This window comes from Lygodium microphyllum, chromosome 11, assembly GCF_053477565.2.
Source record: "Lygodium microphyllum isolate KBCC chromosome 11, Lygodium_microphyllum_v1.1.10, whole genome shotgun sequence".
Classification (NCBI taxonomy): Eukaryota; Viridiplantae; Streptophyta; class Polypodiopsida; order Schizaeales; family Lygodiaceae; genus Lygodium; species Lygodium microphyllum.
The window spans coordinates 160,339,491-160,357,981 of NC_141145.1; the positions used below are offsets into that span (position 1 = coordinate 160,339,491).

General features: G+C 40.9%; 1 protein-coding gene across 1 annotated transcript in view; it reads left to right on the top strand.

Moving 5' to 3' along the window:
• LOC148029583 (cilia- and flagella-associated protein 45-like) overlaps positions 1-18,491 on the top strand; it is a 41,443-nt gene that overhangs the window by 14,217 nt on the left and 8,735 nt on the right. The window contains exons 3-4 of the mRNA XM_087688453.1: positions 16,653-16,766; positions 17,151-17,224. Of these exons, the coding sequence (XP_087544579.1) occupies positions 16,653-16,766; positions 17,151-17,224 (188 nt within the window). The remainder of the gene's footprint in view (positions 1-16,652; positions 16,767-17,150; positions 17,225-18,491) is intronic.

The window sequence follows — 18,491 nt, forward strand, 5'->3', positions numbered from 1 at the left end:
AAAAAGAAAGTGTCAGATGGTAATAATCCATCTACTAGTCATGTTGTTCTTGATGGAGACTCTAGTGGCTCAAAGATCTTGGATGATAAGTGCTGGGTGTAAAGGCCCTTTACGCGTTCTCCCATGTATATATTACCTCACATATGTGAACCCACCCTAACGGGTGTAAGTGTACCGTACCCTAAGTATAAATACATTCTTTTATTCTTTGTGTACCACACTAGTACACACCTATCTGACGACTCACTCTCACTCTATCATTGTCAAACACTATTCAGCCCCGAGTCATTAAACTCCTTGATTACCGTGCCTGCTCTTAGCTCTCTTTCTCTATTTGCTTCCCCTTCGCCTTTGCAAAGTGGTATCAGAGCCAATGGCTCACGCAAGCCGTTGAGGAGTAGACGAGCAAGTATCAGGTCGACTGACTAGTCGGGTGACTGGTCGAGTGACTGGTTGGGTGTAACATGCAGGCAATCGGTTGGGTGCAGGCATAATGGGCGTTAGACGGACTGACGACCCCGACAAGCGATTGCTGCACGACGTTGTTGTGTGATGGGGTTGGAGGCGATGCTACTGCGTGATGGGGTTGGAGGCAATTGCTGCGCGACGGGACTGCAAACGTGCAACATGACGGAAGGCTGCCACGTGACGGGCGACAAGATCTTCGGTTGCACAAACGATAGGCAGAGGCAGAAGGTCAACGGTCCAACTTTTCTTTAATTTACTTCATCTTATTTTCCCCTCTCTACCGGGTGTTCACACATACAAGCACAGAGTGCAAATTTGTGCAAATGTGTGTCTTAAAATTTGGGGCTTTTTCCAAACTTGGTGCCTGGCACATATTGTAGTGACCTTTGGACCATAAATTGCAGACATTGAGTGCATAGGCCTTACAAATTTTTGGGGATTCTCAAATGCAAGTGAAATTTTTGCTTGGATGAGCCAATTTCTTGCAAATTGTGCATTGTTGGACCCTGAAATTTGAGGATTTTGCAGAAATCGTGAAATTTCTGCAATATTAGCCCGCACTTGATACTCAAGAAGATGTATTTATCAATTGGAGCAGATTCATTGCAGAAATTTTGGGGCTTTTCACATTGGTGATGTATTTTTGAGTCGTTTTGAGACTGGACAGTGAAATTTGCAGCAGATTCACTGCTGAGTGGGAGTCTTTAGAGTTTTGGATGCTTCAAGTGTTGAAAAAGGGCAGCTCCTCTTGGTACATGTATTGCTGAATACTCATTATGCAGTGAAACAGTGGTAAATACAGCATTTGGGTCATTGCATTTGGGAATTTTGGTGATGTACTATTGAAGTGGGAGCTATCCTTAATACAAATGTATCAGATGTGATTCGTGCATATGTTGTAATCAGTACTTGAGACTGAAATTTGCAGCTAAACATCTACTTCTTGGACACTTTGGAAGTACAAGAGTGTGTACTTGCTGTTACATTCAGAAACCTTGCTATTGGCTGAAAGTATTTAGCCCTTTATTGCAGTTGTGTATTGCTGAAGATGGTTGGCATTGCATCTACATTTAACACAAAGAATCTCTTTGAGATTCATAAGTTTAACGGAAATGGTTTTGATCTTTGGAAAGATCGTATGCAGGGTATACTATTTCTAAAGGATTCCGATGATGCTTTAGAAGAACATAAGCCTATTGCTTTGTCAGATAAGGATTGGACTAAAATGAATAATTAAAATGGCCGTCACAGATGATATCTTGGTTGATATAAAGGGGCTTGATATCGCCTATGTAGTTTGGGAGAAACTTAAGGCTACTTATGAAAATACAACTCCTGTCAATCAGGTACATCTCATGCGGAAGTTGGTCAACTTGAAGCTTGATGAGTCCAAACGTGCCTCAAAGCATTTGAATGCTTTCACTGGTATTTTGAGTCAGTTAGAGGATGCAAGTCTGCCAGCTTTTGATCCTAAATTGAGGGCTATCTTCTTGCTCATGACCTTGCTCGATTCATGGGAAGCATTGGTTGTGTCATTGAGCAATAACCCCAACTTGATATTTGATGGTGTGCGTGACTCTATTTTGAATGAAGAGATTAGACTCGAGGTAAGTGGGAAAAACAGTGGATCAACCTACACTGTAAGAGGAAGTCCTGAAAAAAGGTATAACGCTGCAAATAAAAACAAAAATCGCAGCAAAAGTAAGGAAAAATAACAAGATGTGACTTGTTATCAGTGTGGTCTCAAAGGGCATTAAAAGCCCGATTATAGGTACTTTAAAAAGGAACAAGAAAGTAAGAAGCAGGCTAATGCAAAAAGGCAAAAAGAATGACAAGGATGGTAGCTCTACCCCTAAAGAGATAGAAAAAGCAAATGTGGTATCTAGTATTGTTATTGAGGAAATAGAATATGATAATTATGCTGATTAGCTGGTTGCATTTTCAGATCCGCTTGCTATGACAGTGGAGGACATGTATATCACTAAAACAGATGTGATGAATGCCTTGTTGTCAGCTCATGATGGTTTGTCACAATCATGGATTGTTGACAACAATGCTTTTTTTCATGTAACTCCATCTCTGGAGTGTTTTGCTACTTATGCAGAAGGTAATCTTGGAAAAGTCTACCTTGGCAACAATTATGCATGTGATATTGAAGGAATGAGCACCATACACGTGGCTCTAGAAAATGGTCAGGAATTGATTCTTTATGATGTTAGGTATGTTCCTGGCATCAAGAAGAGCTTGCTTTCTGTTGGGCAGTTAGATAACAAACGTTACTTCACTACTTTTGGTGGTGGTATGTGGAAAAATACAAAAAGTATCTATGCTAGTCACTAGAGGTGGTAAAAAGGGGACTCTGTATTATCTCTACTGCAAGGCATTTCTTGGAAAGTTTGTTGCAGTTGCTAAAGTACAGTTAGACATGGAGTTATGGCACATTGCGTCTTGGACATACGAGCCAAAAGGGTTTGCAAGCACTCTCTTCACTTGGAAGAGTTGATGTGAAAAGCTTAAAGCTTGACTTTTGTGATGATTGTGTTTTTGGTAAACATGTAAAGAGTCCCTACTCTCATGGAGCCTCTAGGAAGGCATGTATCTTTGATTTAGTCCATTCTGATGTTTGCACCATGCCAATAAAAACTCATAGTGGTTTCCATTATTTTGTGTCTTTTATTGATGACCATTCTAAGAAGCTATGGGTCTACTTGCTTAAGTAGAAAAGTGAGGCATTGGATGATTTTAAAAGGTTTTATGCATTGGTTGATACTCAAAAAGGCCTAAAGTTAAAATGCATAAGAACACATAATGGGGGAGAGTATGTATCTAAAGAATTCAATAAGGTTAAGATTCGGTGTATGCTGTCCACAGCTAATCTCTCGCAATCATTTTGGGGAGAGGCACTTAAAACCGCGGCGTATATTTTCAACCAATCTCCACATCGTGCACTTGAGAGTGGCGTCTCTGAAGAGGTTTGGTTTGGCAAACCTGCTTCATATGACCACTTAAGAGTGTTTGGTTGCTAATGCTATGTACATGTATGTGTTGATAGCAGAACCAAACTTGACATGAAATCTCATAGAGACATCTTCATGGGTTATGGAGATGAAGATAAAATGGGCTATTGAGTTTGGGTTCCAAGGATAAAAAAGGTGCTATGCAGCCGGGATGTGATATTCAATGAGTCAAAGCTGCTGAAACATGTCACATCTAGTGACTTAGACAAAAAAAAGTTAAATTTCAGCATGATCAGTTACTTGAGCAGCCATCAGCCAACCACTGAAAATTTAGCTCCTTTTGATGCTGATTATGACAATCAATGTATCATTATTGAGCTAGATGAAAATGGGCAGCAAGGGGAGGTTGAACATCAGTTTGAGCACCAAAATCAGCATGCTGAAAATGAATTATAGCAGCTTGAAATTGTATTAGAGGAACCTAAACATGCAGTTCAGCAGCCAAACAATGAGGTCATTGACATTCCATTGGATGTGGATCCCTTACCTGATAACACAAATCATTGGGTAAGGTCTACACATGTCAGAAGACTTATAGAAAGATTTGATCCTTCTTTGGACTGCATTTCTCATAGATGAATGTGAGCCTCTTACGTATAAAGAGGCCTTATCATGTGAGTTAAAGAAAAAGTGGGAGCTAGCTATGCAGGAAGAAATGAAGTCATTGTATCAGAATGATACTCAGGATTTTGTTACATTGCCCAAGAATAGAAAAGCCATTCCTAACAAATGGGTCTATAAAATCAAATGTGTGGATTGCAGACCTAAATACAAAGCCAGACTTGTGGCTAAAGGCTATACACAAAAGGAGGGCATTGATTTTCAAGAAGTGTTTTCTCCTGTTGTCAAAATGACCACTCTTCGAGTGTTATTTGCCATTGTAGCATCTATGGATCTTGAACTTGATCAAATGGATGTTAGAACTGCATTTTTGCATGGTGATCTGGAAGAAGAGCTGTACATGAAACAGCCCGAAGGTTTTGTTATACATGGAAAGGAGCATTTGGTATGTAAGCTTAAGAGAAGCTTGTATGGTTTGAAACAGGCTCCTAGACAATGGTATCAAAAGTTTGATGCCTTCATGCTCTCACATGGTTTTGAAAGGAGTAGTGTAGAACATTGCTTATATATTAAGAAGGTTGATGGTGGAAGCCTTATTATACTTGTGCTTTATGTGGATGATATGCTTATTGCTTGTAAGCATAAAAGCCAGATTAATGCATTGAAAAGGCAGCTGAATTTAGCCCTTGTAGCTCCCTCACCCATGGTTGTGGCATCGTGTTGTAGCGCGTTGATAGCTCCACCCACCCACTGTGACATAGTCCCTTGGCTGAGCCCCCGGTGATCGTGTAAATGCTTTCTATCTATGAATATGACGTGAAGCCCTCAAGATGGGCCCTTTGGTGAATCGTGTGCCATGTTATGTTCCGTGTCGCGTTCCGTGACGTGTTGGGGTGCCCCATGACGTGTTGAGGGGTCAAAATGGCAAAGTTGTGGAATGGGTCTAGTGCTGCCCTGGGGCCTAGACGGGGTTGGAACATGACACTTGGTATCAGGCTGATGCTAAGCCTCTTGGCGTACCTTTTCCACCCTATCTTAAGCTTAGCAATGCAGATTGCCCAAAAGATGATAAGGTAGCCAGTACTACGAAGGGTGTTCCTTATGCTTCAGCTTGTGGTTTACTCATGTACGCTATGGTTGCTACTAGACCTGACATTGCTTATGTAGTGGGAGTTGTAAGCAGGTTCATGCAAATCCTACCAAAGCACATTGGAAAGCAATGAAATGTATCTTACGGTACCTTAAGGGCACACAAAGAAAATGTATTTGCTATAGCAAGGGTACGTTGGATTTGTTGGGGTATTGTGATGCGGACATAGCAGGTGACTTGGATACTCGCAAGTCTACTAGCGGGCATATCTTTACCTTGACGAGTGGGGCGGTCTCTTGGTGCTCTAGATTGCAAAAAATAGTAGCACTCTCTACCACGGAGGCTGAATATATTTTGGCCACTGAAGTTTCAAAAGAAGCAGTTTGTCTTGGTCGTTTGGTCAAGGATTTTGGATTGTCCAGTAAAACACCCGTACTTAGATATGATAGCTAGAGCGTTGTATGTCTGGCTAAGAATGCCATATTTCATGCACGTACTAAAGCAGCCAAGATATTTTGGTGAAAGCATGATTTTTCATACTATGGTTGGACAAGGACTGCATACGGAAATGTATGGCACAAATACCTATGGTATGCAGCAATCGACGTATGGTGTGCAAGGCCCAATGTGTTCGGGTATGGCTGGAAATATGCAAAACCCTATGTATGGCAGCGTTGGCTTGATGCCTGGGGCACAAAGTAGCATGTTTGGTACTGCATTTGTACCCTTGAATGCTTATGGGGCTCAAGGAATAAATGCTGGTCATGTAAATGCTCCGTTTGGCATTGGTTTTGATGTAAATTCAAAAAATGCATCCTTTTTGCGGCAGCCAGTGTATGACAACTTGACACCCAAAGGGGTAGCAAAAGACTATGACAAGGGTGGAAAAGCAGTGAAGTTTGAGTCCTTTAGTGGTGTACAAGATAGGCCGAAGCTTTGACTTTCATTTAGCAGTTTGATACAACCTATTTAGGGGGAAACTTCACAGAGTCCTCGAAGATTCAAAAGGCAACCACATTCTTGAAAGGGAACACATTACAGTGGAAATTTCAGCATTTGAAAAGTTGAAGGAAAAGGTGACTTAAGATCCTGTACTTGTGTTGCCCAATCTAAGAAAGTCATTCATAGTTCAATGTGATGCATGTGGTAACAACATTGGGGCTCTTACGACGACTAAGTTGTGGCTTATGAGAGCCGATTTCTCCACGGTGTAGGATAGAATTTGCAGGTCTATGAGAAAGAGTTCTTGTCTGTAATTCATGCATTGTGTATGTGGAAACATTATTTGTTGGGAGACTGATTTTACAGTGCAGACAAACTATTAAACTTTGAGGTACTTTCTGATGCAGACAAAGTTGTTAGAGAAGCATATGAGATGGGCAAGTTTTCTCTCTATGTTTTATTTTCAGATTATACATATTGATGGTAAAAAGAATGTTGTGGTTGATGTACTGTCACGTAAGCCACAAATTTCAGCTATCAACATGGTTTATCACATTGAGTTGGATGCCATGAAAGAGCAATATGTTGTTGATTTGGACTTTGCTAATATTTATGATCAGCTTTGCAATGGTCAAAGGTATGAATACTTTGTGCTAAGAGATGAATTTTTGGTGATGCATGGACGACTGTGTGTTATAAAGCAGTTAAGGCCTAGAGTTATCATTGAAAGTCATGCTCCTCTGTATGCAGGACACTGAGGTATTGATGCCATCGTCAAGGTAGTGAAGCATTTCTTTTATTGGCCAACTTTGAGGCATGATGTAGAACAGTTTGTTAAGACGTGCATCGTATGCCAGAAGGTAAAGCATAATAGGCAAAAGATGCCGTGTTTGTTGCAGCCCTTGCCTATTCTAGATAGGCCTTGGTAGAGCATTGCAATGGACTTTATTTTTGAGCTTCCTAAGACACCTACAGGGAATGATAGGATATGGACTATCATTTACAGGTTTAGCAAACAAGCCCATTTCATTCCGGTGATGAAGAAAATAAAGGTTGATCATATGGCACAATTATTTTTGTAGCACATCTTTAAGTATCATGGTATGCTAGAGTCGATCGTTAGTGATTGAGATCCCTGGATGACTAGTTTATTTTGGAAGGGGTTGTTTGAGAATATGGGTACCACACTGAAATTCTCATCATTCTTCCATTTGCAGATATATGGTCAGTCTGAGGAAGCAAATTTCATAGTGAGATCTTTTGAGGTGCTATGTTTCAAGCCACAAGACATAGTGGGAGAAGTATTTGCCCTTGGTTAAGTTTGCGTACAACACAGTGCATAGTTCTATGGACAAAGCTTCATTTGAGGTGGTTGAGGGTGGCAAGAAGATACCACCTATTTTGCAAACTAAGGATATGATCTTTGAGTTGATCGTTATGTGAAAAACTTAGATGCTGCCTATGTAAAGATAAAATATCCACTTCAGAGATCGCAAGAAAAGCAAAAGAGGACAACTAATCGCCACAGACGTGCTTTGCAGTTTGCACAGGGTGGTTATGTATTGCTGCATTTTGAAAAGACAAGGCTGAAAAAGATGAAAGGAAGAGAAAGATTGTATCTGAAGTTGAGTATGAGATACTATGGGCCCTGCTAGGTGTTGGAGAAGATCAGCGATGTGGCATATTAGTTGAAATTACCTCCACATTGGTGGATACACAATGCCTTTCATGTTAGTTTGTTGAGGCCTTTTCATGGTGATGTGCCAGAGGATGCCTATTGAAATTTAGCTTGAGATTGAGGAGTCGGATGAGATTTTGGTACCTGAGAAGATTTTGGCACATAAGGAAAGAAAGGTCAAAGGTAAAGTTTCCAAGATATACTTGGTGAAATTTCACAATTATTCACCAATGGATGGAATAGGATGACCTGGCAGACCATCCTCAGTTGTTGCAACTTTACCTAGATACCTTTCAGTTAAAGCTAACTTTAGTTCGGGCTCCATTAGGTTCAGTAGAGAAAGGGTACGGAGTATTGCTTGATGCTCAAGGGGGAGGTAGCACTTCCAATCCTCTAGTTATGGACAGCTCTCGTATGTAGTGGATCTTGGATGTCTTTAGTATGCATCCAAGGTACTGCGCTAACAGTGTGTTTGCCATGAGGTCACTACTTAGTGTACTAGTCACTGTGAGATGTATGTAGATGAGTCTGAGTATCACTTGGGTAGTGGAACTATACTTTTGCATCAGCTTATGCTCAATTTGACATGAATTTTCAATTTTGAGACAAAAATTTTGATGAGTTTCAGCTCAGTTTCTAATTAGCTTGAGAACTGTTAATGGTCACTTTTGGAATTAGTTTTGCATCAATTTTGGCATTGGTTACTGGTTAGTTTTTGCAATGAGTTTGTGAACAGTTTGGGGTCACATTTGCAGCAGTTTGTGATCAGTTCTCAAATCAGCAAGTGATCAGTTTATGGTCAAATTATGCTTGGTTTTCAATGGTTTACATCTGGTTCCATGGACAATAACATATGCTATGATGCCATTGATGTTTTAGCCATCGTTTATGCTTGGTTATGCTATGTTATAATTTGGTTTTGCCAGATGAGTTGAGCTCGTGAGAAATATACATGTCACATGATAATCTGACAATGTTTTTAAGATTCTTTGTGAGTCTTAAGTTATGTTATGATTGGCTGGTAATTTTGAGTATGTGTTGGGCATATGGAATAGGTAGGCAACATTGTGCAATGTTGTGTTAACTATGATGTCTTGTGGAAATTCCAATCTACTATTTTGCTTTTGATGCATTTGGTAGTGCAATCGAGGACGATTGCAAGGATTTTAAGGGGGAGGGTTGTCATGAGAACATGTGTTTTTGAAATCTCACTTAATATGTGGATTGATTTTTAATCATATGGTTAAGTAAATGTTGCACATGTGAGGTGTAACTGGGGTTAGAGTAAATCTACGAGCTCGAGATGTGAGGAAATCACGAGATGTCAGACAAAAGTTACTATAAGTTATATCGCATAGGTACTTGGTGGTATCTGGTGCCAGTTGTTGGCCTAGGTCATTCATTTGGTCATAAGTGTTAGTTATTTGGTGACACTAGAGAAGTGGCATTTAATGGTATCTAATGCCAATCTAATGGTCAAAGATGACGAAAAGACACTCGGGAATGAAAGTTGCCTAGCCAAATTTAATTATTGGCCAGTTAGATTATTTTTCAGGGCACTGAAATAAAGACCGAGAATTAATATTTAATTATGGATAATGTTGGAAAAACCATTTGGGAAGGTTGCTACTAGTAAAAAATGCCCATGCAAGACTAAAAAACATGTTTAGAGGCTGGAGAGAGGCGTTTGGGTGGATTCAGCCTGTAAGAGAGAGGGAGGAGAGACTGGTCTGATTTGCAGCCATTGAAGGACCTTTTGAGGCAACGAGGGGTAGGAGAAGACCAATCAATAGCAGGTGATAGCATCTACAGGCTGTTGAGACAAGGCAACAACAGTAAATGACTGATTTTCTTCAGTTCTTTGCAAAGAAAGTCTGAATTTTCTCTCTTCTTAGCATTCTCTCTCATCTCCCAGCCTTTCTATAACCTTGCTCTAAAGATTACAACATTGAGATCTCAAGAGGCTGAGAAATTTCAGATTTCTCTGTTGTAAACCCTAATTTGCAGAGCAAAAATTAGGATTTACTAGAAACCTCGGGAATCGTGTCAGAATTTGGAAGCTCCAAGACTTGGATTCAACAAGGTTGAAGTTGTTTGTAGTTAAATTCAAGTGGAGGGACCAGCAAATCAATGAATTTGGGGCATTTTCCATCTCCATCAAAGCGGATGAAGGCCAATTGATTGGCTGAATCAAGAGGCAAATTAGATCGAAGACTTGTTGGTCATTTTGGATAGCAAGGGAAGTTGGAATATTGAAAGGGATTGGGAGAATCCCATTGTACATCAACTTCTGCTTAAATAAATACCGAAAGGGGCGCCAATTTTGGGGCCAACAAGGTGTCCAATGCCCAAGATTATATGGTAAAGTGTGCATTTCAGTTTTGCGACTTTGTTAATTGCTGTAAATACTGCTTAATCAGGTTATTTACCACCCTATCCAAGGAGGAAGACTGGTTTCATGTGTGCTCAGAATTGAGGGCCTAAGACTTGAATTCCAAGAGTTGAATTTGAAGAATTTCAAGGTGATGCAAGAGACCAGCTAGGCAATCTAAAATTTGGGGCTAAATTTGTCTTGTAAGGAGCAAATTGGAGGCCAATATTTGAGCAAACCAAGGGGCAAATTGGTTTGAAGGCTTGCTGGTCATTTATGATTTGTATTTAGGATCGACCAAGAGGGGGGCTGGTTGGAGTATTTAGGTGATTTCTTCCACTTATTGTTCTCTCTAATGGAGATAGCTCATCAACACAAGAGGGCGGTTTTGGCTTTTGAATAACTCGGGAGGGTGGAACAGTATGTTAGAGGGGGAAGTTTCACATGATTGGACTAAAGGACATAGTCGACTCACTTGGGGGTATAGGGGAGGTGCATGATGCATGGATGGATGATATTCTTTACAACAAAGCACTAAGAGGTAGACATAGTACGGGGGAGTTTCCAAGACGCGGGAAACAGAAACGGAAAAAACTGGAGTTTTGGAGTTTCGATTAAATTTTAAAAACGGGAAAACTATGTTTTGGATTGTACACTAAAATAAATACAGTATTATGTGGATATGTAAATATATCAATGCTTACAACAACATGTATCCAAATTTTATATATAACTTTGAGTCTTCATGTCATATGATTGAAATTATGATTCATTATACATGTCACGACTTACAAGTGAAGATTCGGGAGTCGAGACTCAATGGTTGAAACTTAAGACAACTTAACACAAGTAAGACTCAATTTTCAAAAGTTAAGGCAATAAAATGAATTATAATATGACTCATGTATCATCTATGATCTAGATTATGAAGAGTAGTGAAGATTCATATCAGAAACAATGGAGACTGACAACAAAAACAACAGAACAAGAATCAAGATGCATAATAAGTGAAATCAAGATACAATGATAGATGTAACTATATCATGTGAATAATCTGTTAAAACTTCAAAGTCCAGTGAGCATTGAGTACTGTGTACTAGTTTCTAGACTCTAGCTACTGAGTAATAAGTATTAACATCAATGAACAAGTGGCTAGTGCAGTCTGCAATGCTAAATTGACTCCTGTATATCATGAGTCATGACTCATTTGGACTTGGAGGATTCGTGCATTATCTCCTCGTCTGACTCCACGGACCCTAATCGAGAAGTTGATGAAGCAGCTTCAACCTTAGCCTCAGACTCAGGCTTTGACTCTACCTGTGATGTACGACTACGTGTGGCCCTCGTTCTAGTAGCTCTAGCCCTCCTTTGTGCATGAGTTGTATGTACCAGTGTTGATAGCTCCTCATAGAGCATGGAGTAGATATCCTGCTCCTCTTGTGGCATCTTAGGGATGTCACGCACCTTCTCTATATTAATTTTTTCAACATTCATCTATAAAGGTGAATGAGACAAAGATATGAGAGAAGATTCAATATGTTCAATGTTCATACATATCACAATTTAGAATCTAACTTCCAAGCAATGTCAGGTATCAAGGTTAAAAAGTTAATTATACATAATGCTAATCATTACCAATTTACCTGTAAAGGCTTAGGGGATAGAGCGGTCCTCTCAAGAAACTGAAGATTGCAATGGCAAAACACTAAATGCTCCAGTTGGGTAGTTGTGAGTTTGTTTTTCTTTTTAGTGTGGAAGAGAGCCCATGTGCTCCAGTTCCTCTCAACAGGCCTTGAACTACAATCTTGCGAGAGAACATGAATGACAATGCATTTCTATTCAAATTCAAGAGATTGAGGTTAAGTAATTGGAAATTACTAATAGGCAAGCCACAAAATCAACATTTAAGTAGGAAATAGATTATAGAATTTGTTACCTAGGTTGCATAATGCATTAGATTATCAAGATTCAAGATATAAAAGTCACTAATCACATACCAAAGTAAGAGTATAATTGCTGTATATCTCCCACCAAGAAACAGATTGAAGCCGTGATTCTCGGCCAAAATGAAGAGAACGATTGTGAATGCCAACAAATCATCCTCTACTCTTCTCATCATATCTATATCATCACCTGTGAGATGCCTCATGTACTCCATGAAGCCCTCCTCTAACTTCTCGCTAGTGTATTGCTTCTCATTGCTATAAAGGGGATGCAAGACATGTGCGATAACATGGGTTGGTTTTTGGAATCAATCCAATTGTGCACTCCACACTGCACGAATCTCATCAACCCTTGAGAGCGAAGGATGATGGATGTGGGCTTCAATAGCTCAAGTGTGCTATTGACTCAAAACATGCTTGTGAACAAATGGGCTCTTTTTCACAAATCTTACCATGCTTGCTGCCATATTGAAAATGTCATTTACCCAAGATATTTGCCCAACTTCTTCAATAAGCAAGTTAGTGCAATGGGATACACATGGAGTCCATACTATGCTAGGAAACTCCTTCTCAAGCATACGTCCCATAGACACACAATTGCTTCCATTATCTGTCACCACCTGCATCACATTTTGGACTCCTATGTCCATGATGACCTGTCACATGTGCTCCCAAATGAAAGCTCTTGTGATGGGAAGACCCGAGGCAAAGGCATCGATGGCCCTAATGAATATGGTGCCTTTGTATGAAGACACCAAAACATTGTAAACATTTCTTCAATGCATATCCGACCATCCATTGCATAATATTGTGTATCTATACTTCATTCATGTCTCCTGCAAGGGCTTCAATTGAACCTCTATGGATGCTTTCTCCTTTCGAAGCTCCCATATGTGTAATGTATCTGCGGATGGCCTTCCCACTCACACCCTATGCAGCTCACTGATCTGATTGTCTTCTTTCATTGATGTATAGTGGCCACATTGCAAGGGATAGCACATTGAATAAATAAGCGTGTGAGTTTCCTAGTTGCCTCCACAATTGCTTGCCTCTAAAGTCCTGGACACTTGCACCATGCAAGGAGCCCTTTTGCCCATCACCACTAGAAGATGACAACAGGGTCCTTTTTGCACTTGGATCCAATATGGATATAGATGCGCTTCTTTTTGACGGGCCACTGGCATCTCCAATTTGGCTAGTGCCACTAGGCCCACTAGCCTCTCCTTGCCCTACTTCATTAGCCCGATGTGGTGTTGGATGAGAGGATTCATGCTCTTCTAGCTCAATACCCATATGCTTTTGGTGCCAAAGATAGAGGCTTACTGTTACTTTTTTTGGCACATTTGCGCAAGGCCTGATGTCTTTGTTGGGAACGCATGCCAAGTGGTCCTTCGTGCACGTTATGCTCCCTGATTTCTCCAATCCACAATAGTTACACTGCCACTTCTTTGATTTGCCAGAGCCCTCGTATCCCTTAATTGGAGTGACATGCCTCCAATATGGATCCGGTGCTATGACTAGATAATGGGAAATTGGAATTCGGAAAGAGGATAAGTAATAATAACTAAGAAGAAGAAGAAGAAGAAGAAGAAGAAGGGGAGGAGGAGGAGGCGGAGGAGGAGGAGGAGACTCGAGTGCTGGAGTGTAGGAGAGTCGAGATGAACGTGCCGAAGAATGCCAAGCGAAAATGTGAAAGAAAGGCCATTTTCTCTCGGGATAACTTGCTGCCTGTTTCGGCCTGCAAGACGTCAAAACGTTGTTTCACTGTCCCCGTTTCGATCTGAAACGGCTGGTCCGTTTCGGCAGCCTCGAAACGCCGTTTTGTGGTACACTTGGGGCAAAGTAGCATACCTTTGAGTGGTAAAAAGATGGCCTAAAACCTAAATGTGGATCATAAACAATGTGTGCTAGAACAAGATGATCTATGGTGGGTCTAAACGAAGTAGGTCTAAATGAAAGCTCCAAGCATAATGTAGAAGAATATTGTTGTGTACTTAAATATTAGGGAAGGGTAGGAATTGTTGATCTCAAGCTACAAAGCCATACTCAAATGAAGTGAAGATATAGGAGTAGCTTTTTGGAGCACTTTTGTAACGACCCCCTAGGATCCAACTTGCAAATGAGACTCAATGCAAGCCAAACTTACAATAAAAGGGACTGGACATCAAACTCACCTCCCAGCCATAGAGTTGAATGGGCTTACCCTTGAGTGTGGGAACTAGTAGCACTCGGGATCACAACCACATCCCAAGGGTTGGTGCCCCATACCACCAGCCCACACCATCCCAGTGTACAGATGCATTGACCAACGGACCAAGAGTCTAAGAGCGGTGATCACACAATGAATATGCTCAATAGGGCCTTGAGTCCTATAAATAGGGTCTGGCTGCCCTAACCCCGAAGTGCTCTTAGTGCGTTTGCACTAAGTCACCTCATAACCACTGTGACCAATGCTACTAGCGCCCATTTGGATGTCTTAGGACATAACAACTTCTCATCATAGAGGTCTTTCCATATCCATAATGGTATCCATCTCAATTTCTGTAGTGATTTATAGGTAGACCCTGCATATCAGCAGGAGCAACATAGACAAGATCATGATCACACAAAAGTGGCTCGTATGAACCTGCCACTGGGTTTGATTATGATGAAGGCTTTAAACTTTTGGTTGTACCTTGAGTGGATCATCCTCCCTCAATCAAGAGGTGATCATGCTTGCGGGCAAGGAGGAATTCATTTTCGAGTGTTGTTGAAACTAATAGAAGAGGTAGGGAAGGAAATATCTACTACAAGGAGAGCTTGTGAGAGTTCTTGGTTTTTACTATGAGTTGCTGAAATGCGTTAAGATTGGGCATTGCTTATAAGGTTTCCTGAATCTTCTCTTCCATGCTAGCTGGAAGTGCACAGGTAACCCATTGCCAAACCATGAAATCCCTCGCAGGTAGGCAGGTAGACGCAAGACTAATACCTTCACGTGGGCAATGAGGTTGGGGTAGTACCTTCATTAGTGTACCTAAGGGAGTTGAGCTGTCCCTGTGCCTTTATTAGTGTACTCAAGAGAGCGGAGCTCTTGGGTGTGCAATCCTTGTGGTTTCCAAATTTGTAGACCTTAAGAAATAGGCCTTTTTAGGAATTCCAAGTGGGAAGGTGTTTCTTGGGAATTTTTTTGTACCGTTTGTCAGTGGCATCTTCAAGGGTGAAGGTGAAAAGATTGAGGCAGGCATCCTCTCTATCCACCCCCTACCCTGACATAGGCTCCTCTAAAATCATTGCACATGATCTTTAGGAGCTTTGGTAGCCAGCCCATGAAGATGGACAGCTTGATTTTTATCCTCCCTAGCATCCGTGGAGGGGCCGGGGGTCATATTCATTGCTTCTGAACCCCAAAAGCCCTGAATCATTACTGGCCGTATCTTATTTACTTATTGGTGGTTTGATGGTGTGGAACTTCTGGGAACTGATGTCTATCGAATACTCAAAGAGGAACGGTGGCGGGAATTACCTGCACTTATTTGCCTGACTAGGCTGATGGCATGCACTCCATGAAATCGTGGTTAGCCGAGTACATTGCAGAGCTCTTTTGGTCCCACTTTGATTGTGAAATCGTAGTGCATCTGGTGCGGATGGGTGTCTTAGAGCAGTGTGCTCCCTTTGCTGTGGACCTGAACTCCACTGCAGTGGCAAGAAACTTACTCAGTGGATTGAACCCTCTCTCAGGATAGATCACTCTCTTTGACTATTTATGATATTGCTGTGGGTGTTGCTCCAGGGAACTGGAGATGTTTGCAGAAAACTGGAAAATGTTTGCAAAAATTGGGGAATTTTTGTAGAAAACTGGGGAAATGTCTCCAGAGTGAAGTGTAAAAGAGCTATGTGCACGAGAGTGAGAAAAAAAGATATGGGAAGTGAGACAAAGATGATAATTATATTGCCAACCATGAGACAGTAGAACTTGCTCCCATGCTTTGGAGTGTCCTGTTCTGGCACATAATCCATGCAGTCCAGAGTCAATTCTGCTGTAGTCAAGGACATTTGCACCATATCTGAGGCTAACATTCTTTCCTATCTTGTATTGTTTAATTTATCTATTCATACTTTTGATGCATTGATACAACATTACAAAACTTTTCAAATCTTCTTAGATCGCTTCACTACTATGACCAGGCACAAATTCCCAGTTTCTCTCTGTATGTTTAAAGACAAACTGATCAGGACTTCCTGCATTCTTTACTTTGCTGATGCACGTGTTCAAATTTTGATTATTTACAGCACATAATAGGGTCATCAGATTTTTGAGTACGATCTCTTTATTGTCAAGGACTGGAAAATAGAACTATTGTAGTTATCTCCTTGAATGTGTGTGATCAACTTTTCAGCAGCATTTTTGTTTCAGGCACATATATCATGAGCACACACAGTTGCCCACCCCACTTTTATTATCGAGACTCTTCACATGAGATTTGAAAATGTGAATCTCTTCACATAATATGTTCCTTGTTTGCAGTTAGAATGCTGAAGAGCACAGATAATTTTCTTTTTTCTAGTTGAATTGACACTTGCTAACGTTTCAATGGGAACACAGTGTTCCTCCCTTATATTGACAGAAGCAGATTTAGCACGTCATAGGAAGGAGCAATATGATGAACGAATGCGAAATTCAGCGATTGCAAATCAGCGCAAGGCCATGATGCTGAAGGTATGACAATCAGCATAAGAAGTCTAATTTATATTAAGATAACATAGCTATCTGAACATGTGAAAGGTGCTTACTAAAATTGACACACTTAGTAATGGTAATATTCACAGGATTTTACACAATTCTCATTTTGTTGACGGTAAGTGAAATCTAGAAAACGAAATCTAAAGACATTTCGCATTTGAATTTCCCTCTTTTCCGAAGTCTCAAAATGTGATGCATGCAATTTCTGTGTCTAGTATGCGTTTAGTGATCACTCACTGTGACATTCATGGATGCTTAGTGACTTGTAGATGCTATCCTTACATGCATAAGAGCATCAGACCTGGCATATAACAGGATATATCAATTATTATTCATACAAAAAACCTATTAATGCTGCAGATGGAAGCTGATAGAAAAAAGAAAGTTGGAGCTTTAACTGAAACAGAAAGGCTGAGAAAGGAGAAGGATGCTTTGTAAGGATTGTCCATTGACACCTCATCATTAAAGAAAATTAACTAAACCTAACAAAAATGTCTTATCAGCTCTTAACACTGTTACCTAAATCTAACAATAACATTTAACAATGCATTATGAGAAAGGCTGATTTTTGTTAAATGTTTTGCAAGGCCCATTATCAGAACTTCACTGTTTACTATGGTGTTCATAGCTAGGTTGTGTTCCAAGTATCATGGTAACCTCAGGGTGTACCTATGAGTGCTTTTGTTGTGTGCATTGAGAACAAGAAGTCTCCCTTCTCCTCTAAAATCTCATATACATGCAAGATCCTCACTCCCTCCCTCGTGCCCCCCATCAAAAACACACAACACAAAACCTTGTCAGTCAATGTCAAAATAAAGTGCCCCCGACCATGATGGCATGTGTGCATGCCTGCATATATGTATGTTTGTATAGATAGATAGGTATTCGTGCAAGCATGCATGCATGCTTAAATGCATCATGCATGCATGTATGTATGTACTATGTAGATAGGTAGATTTTTGTGTATACTACCATCAGCCTTGCGTTTGAGTTTAAACACCCATTTGTTCAGCAAAACACACTTAATTAATGAAAAACCCTAAAAAGGGGAGCGGTCCAAGACAGTTTTAGTGGTCTCCCAAAAACCCTAATTTTTGGGGCACCCTTCCATATCTATAAATAGGCAGGCTGCCCCCATTTAGCCTCATTCCGTCCGTGCAGGTTTCACACTCTCCAGTGCAGATTTCAGTCATTAGTCTACCTCCATGTGGTTGTCTAGCCTTCGCGACTGCTGCAACCACTCCATCCAGCCTTGCAACGCACTGGCGCCTTCTTCCAACTGTTGCCCACTGTCTGGCGCCATCCCTCCTGCTGCGTTTGGCCCTGTTTCTTATCGCGAGCACCTCCACCCCCATCTGTTCTCTGCATTTGCAGCTTCTGGCTGTTGGCGACAGTAGGCAGCCCTCCTCCTCTATCAGGCGATACTTTGTCTGCTGCGTTTGCAGCCTTCTGGGGCCACCCTCTGTCCTCTGCATCTTCTACAGCTTGCGTTAGGTTCTCCAGCAGCCTCTGGTACCATCATTTTGCAGTTTTTTCTCTCTTCACACTTCGACTGGTTGTCACAGACTTGGGATCTGTCTTCGGTGGAAGTCACACTCCGACATTGCTTGCCCTTGAGCACACTCTACACTCTCACATTCATTTACAACATTCATTCACTTCAGAGTTGTGTTCTTTCTCTCTCTTTTTCTGTTTGTGTTT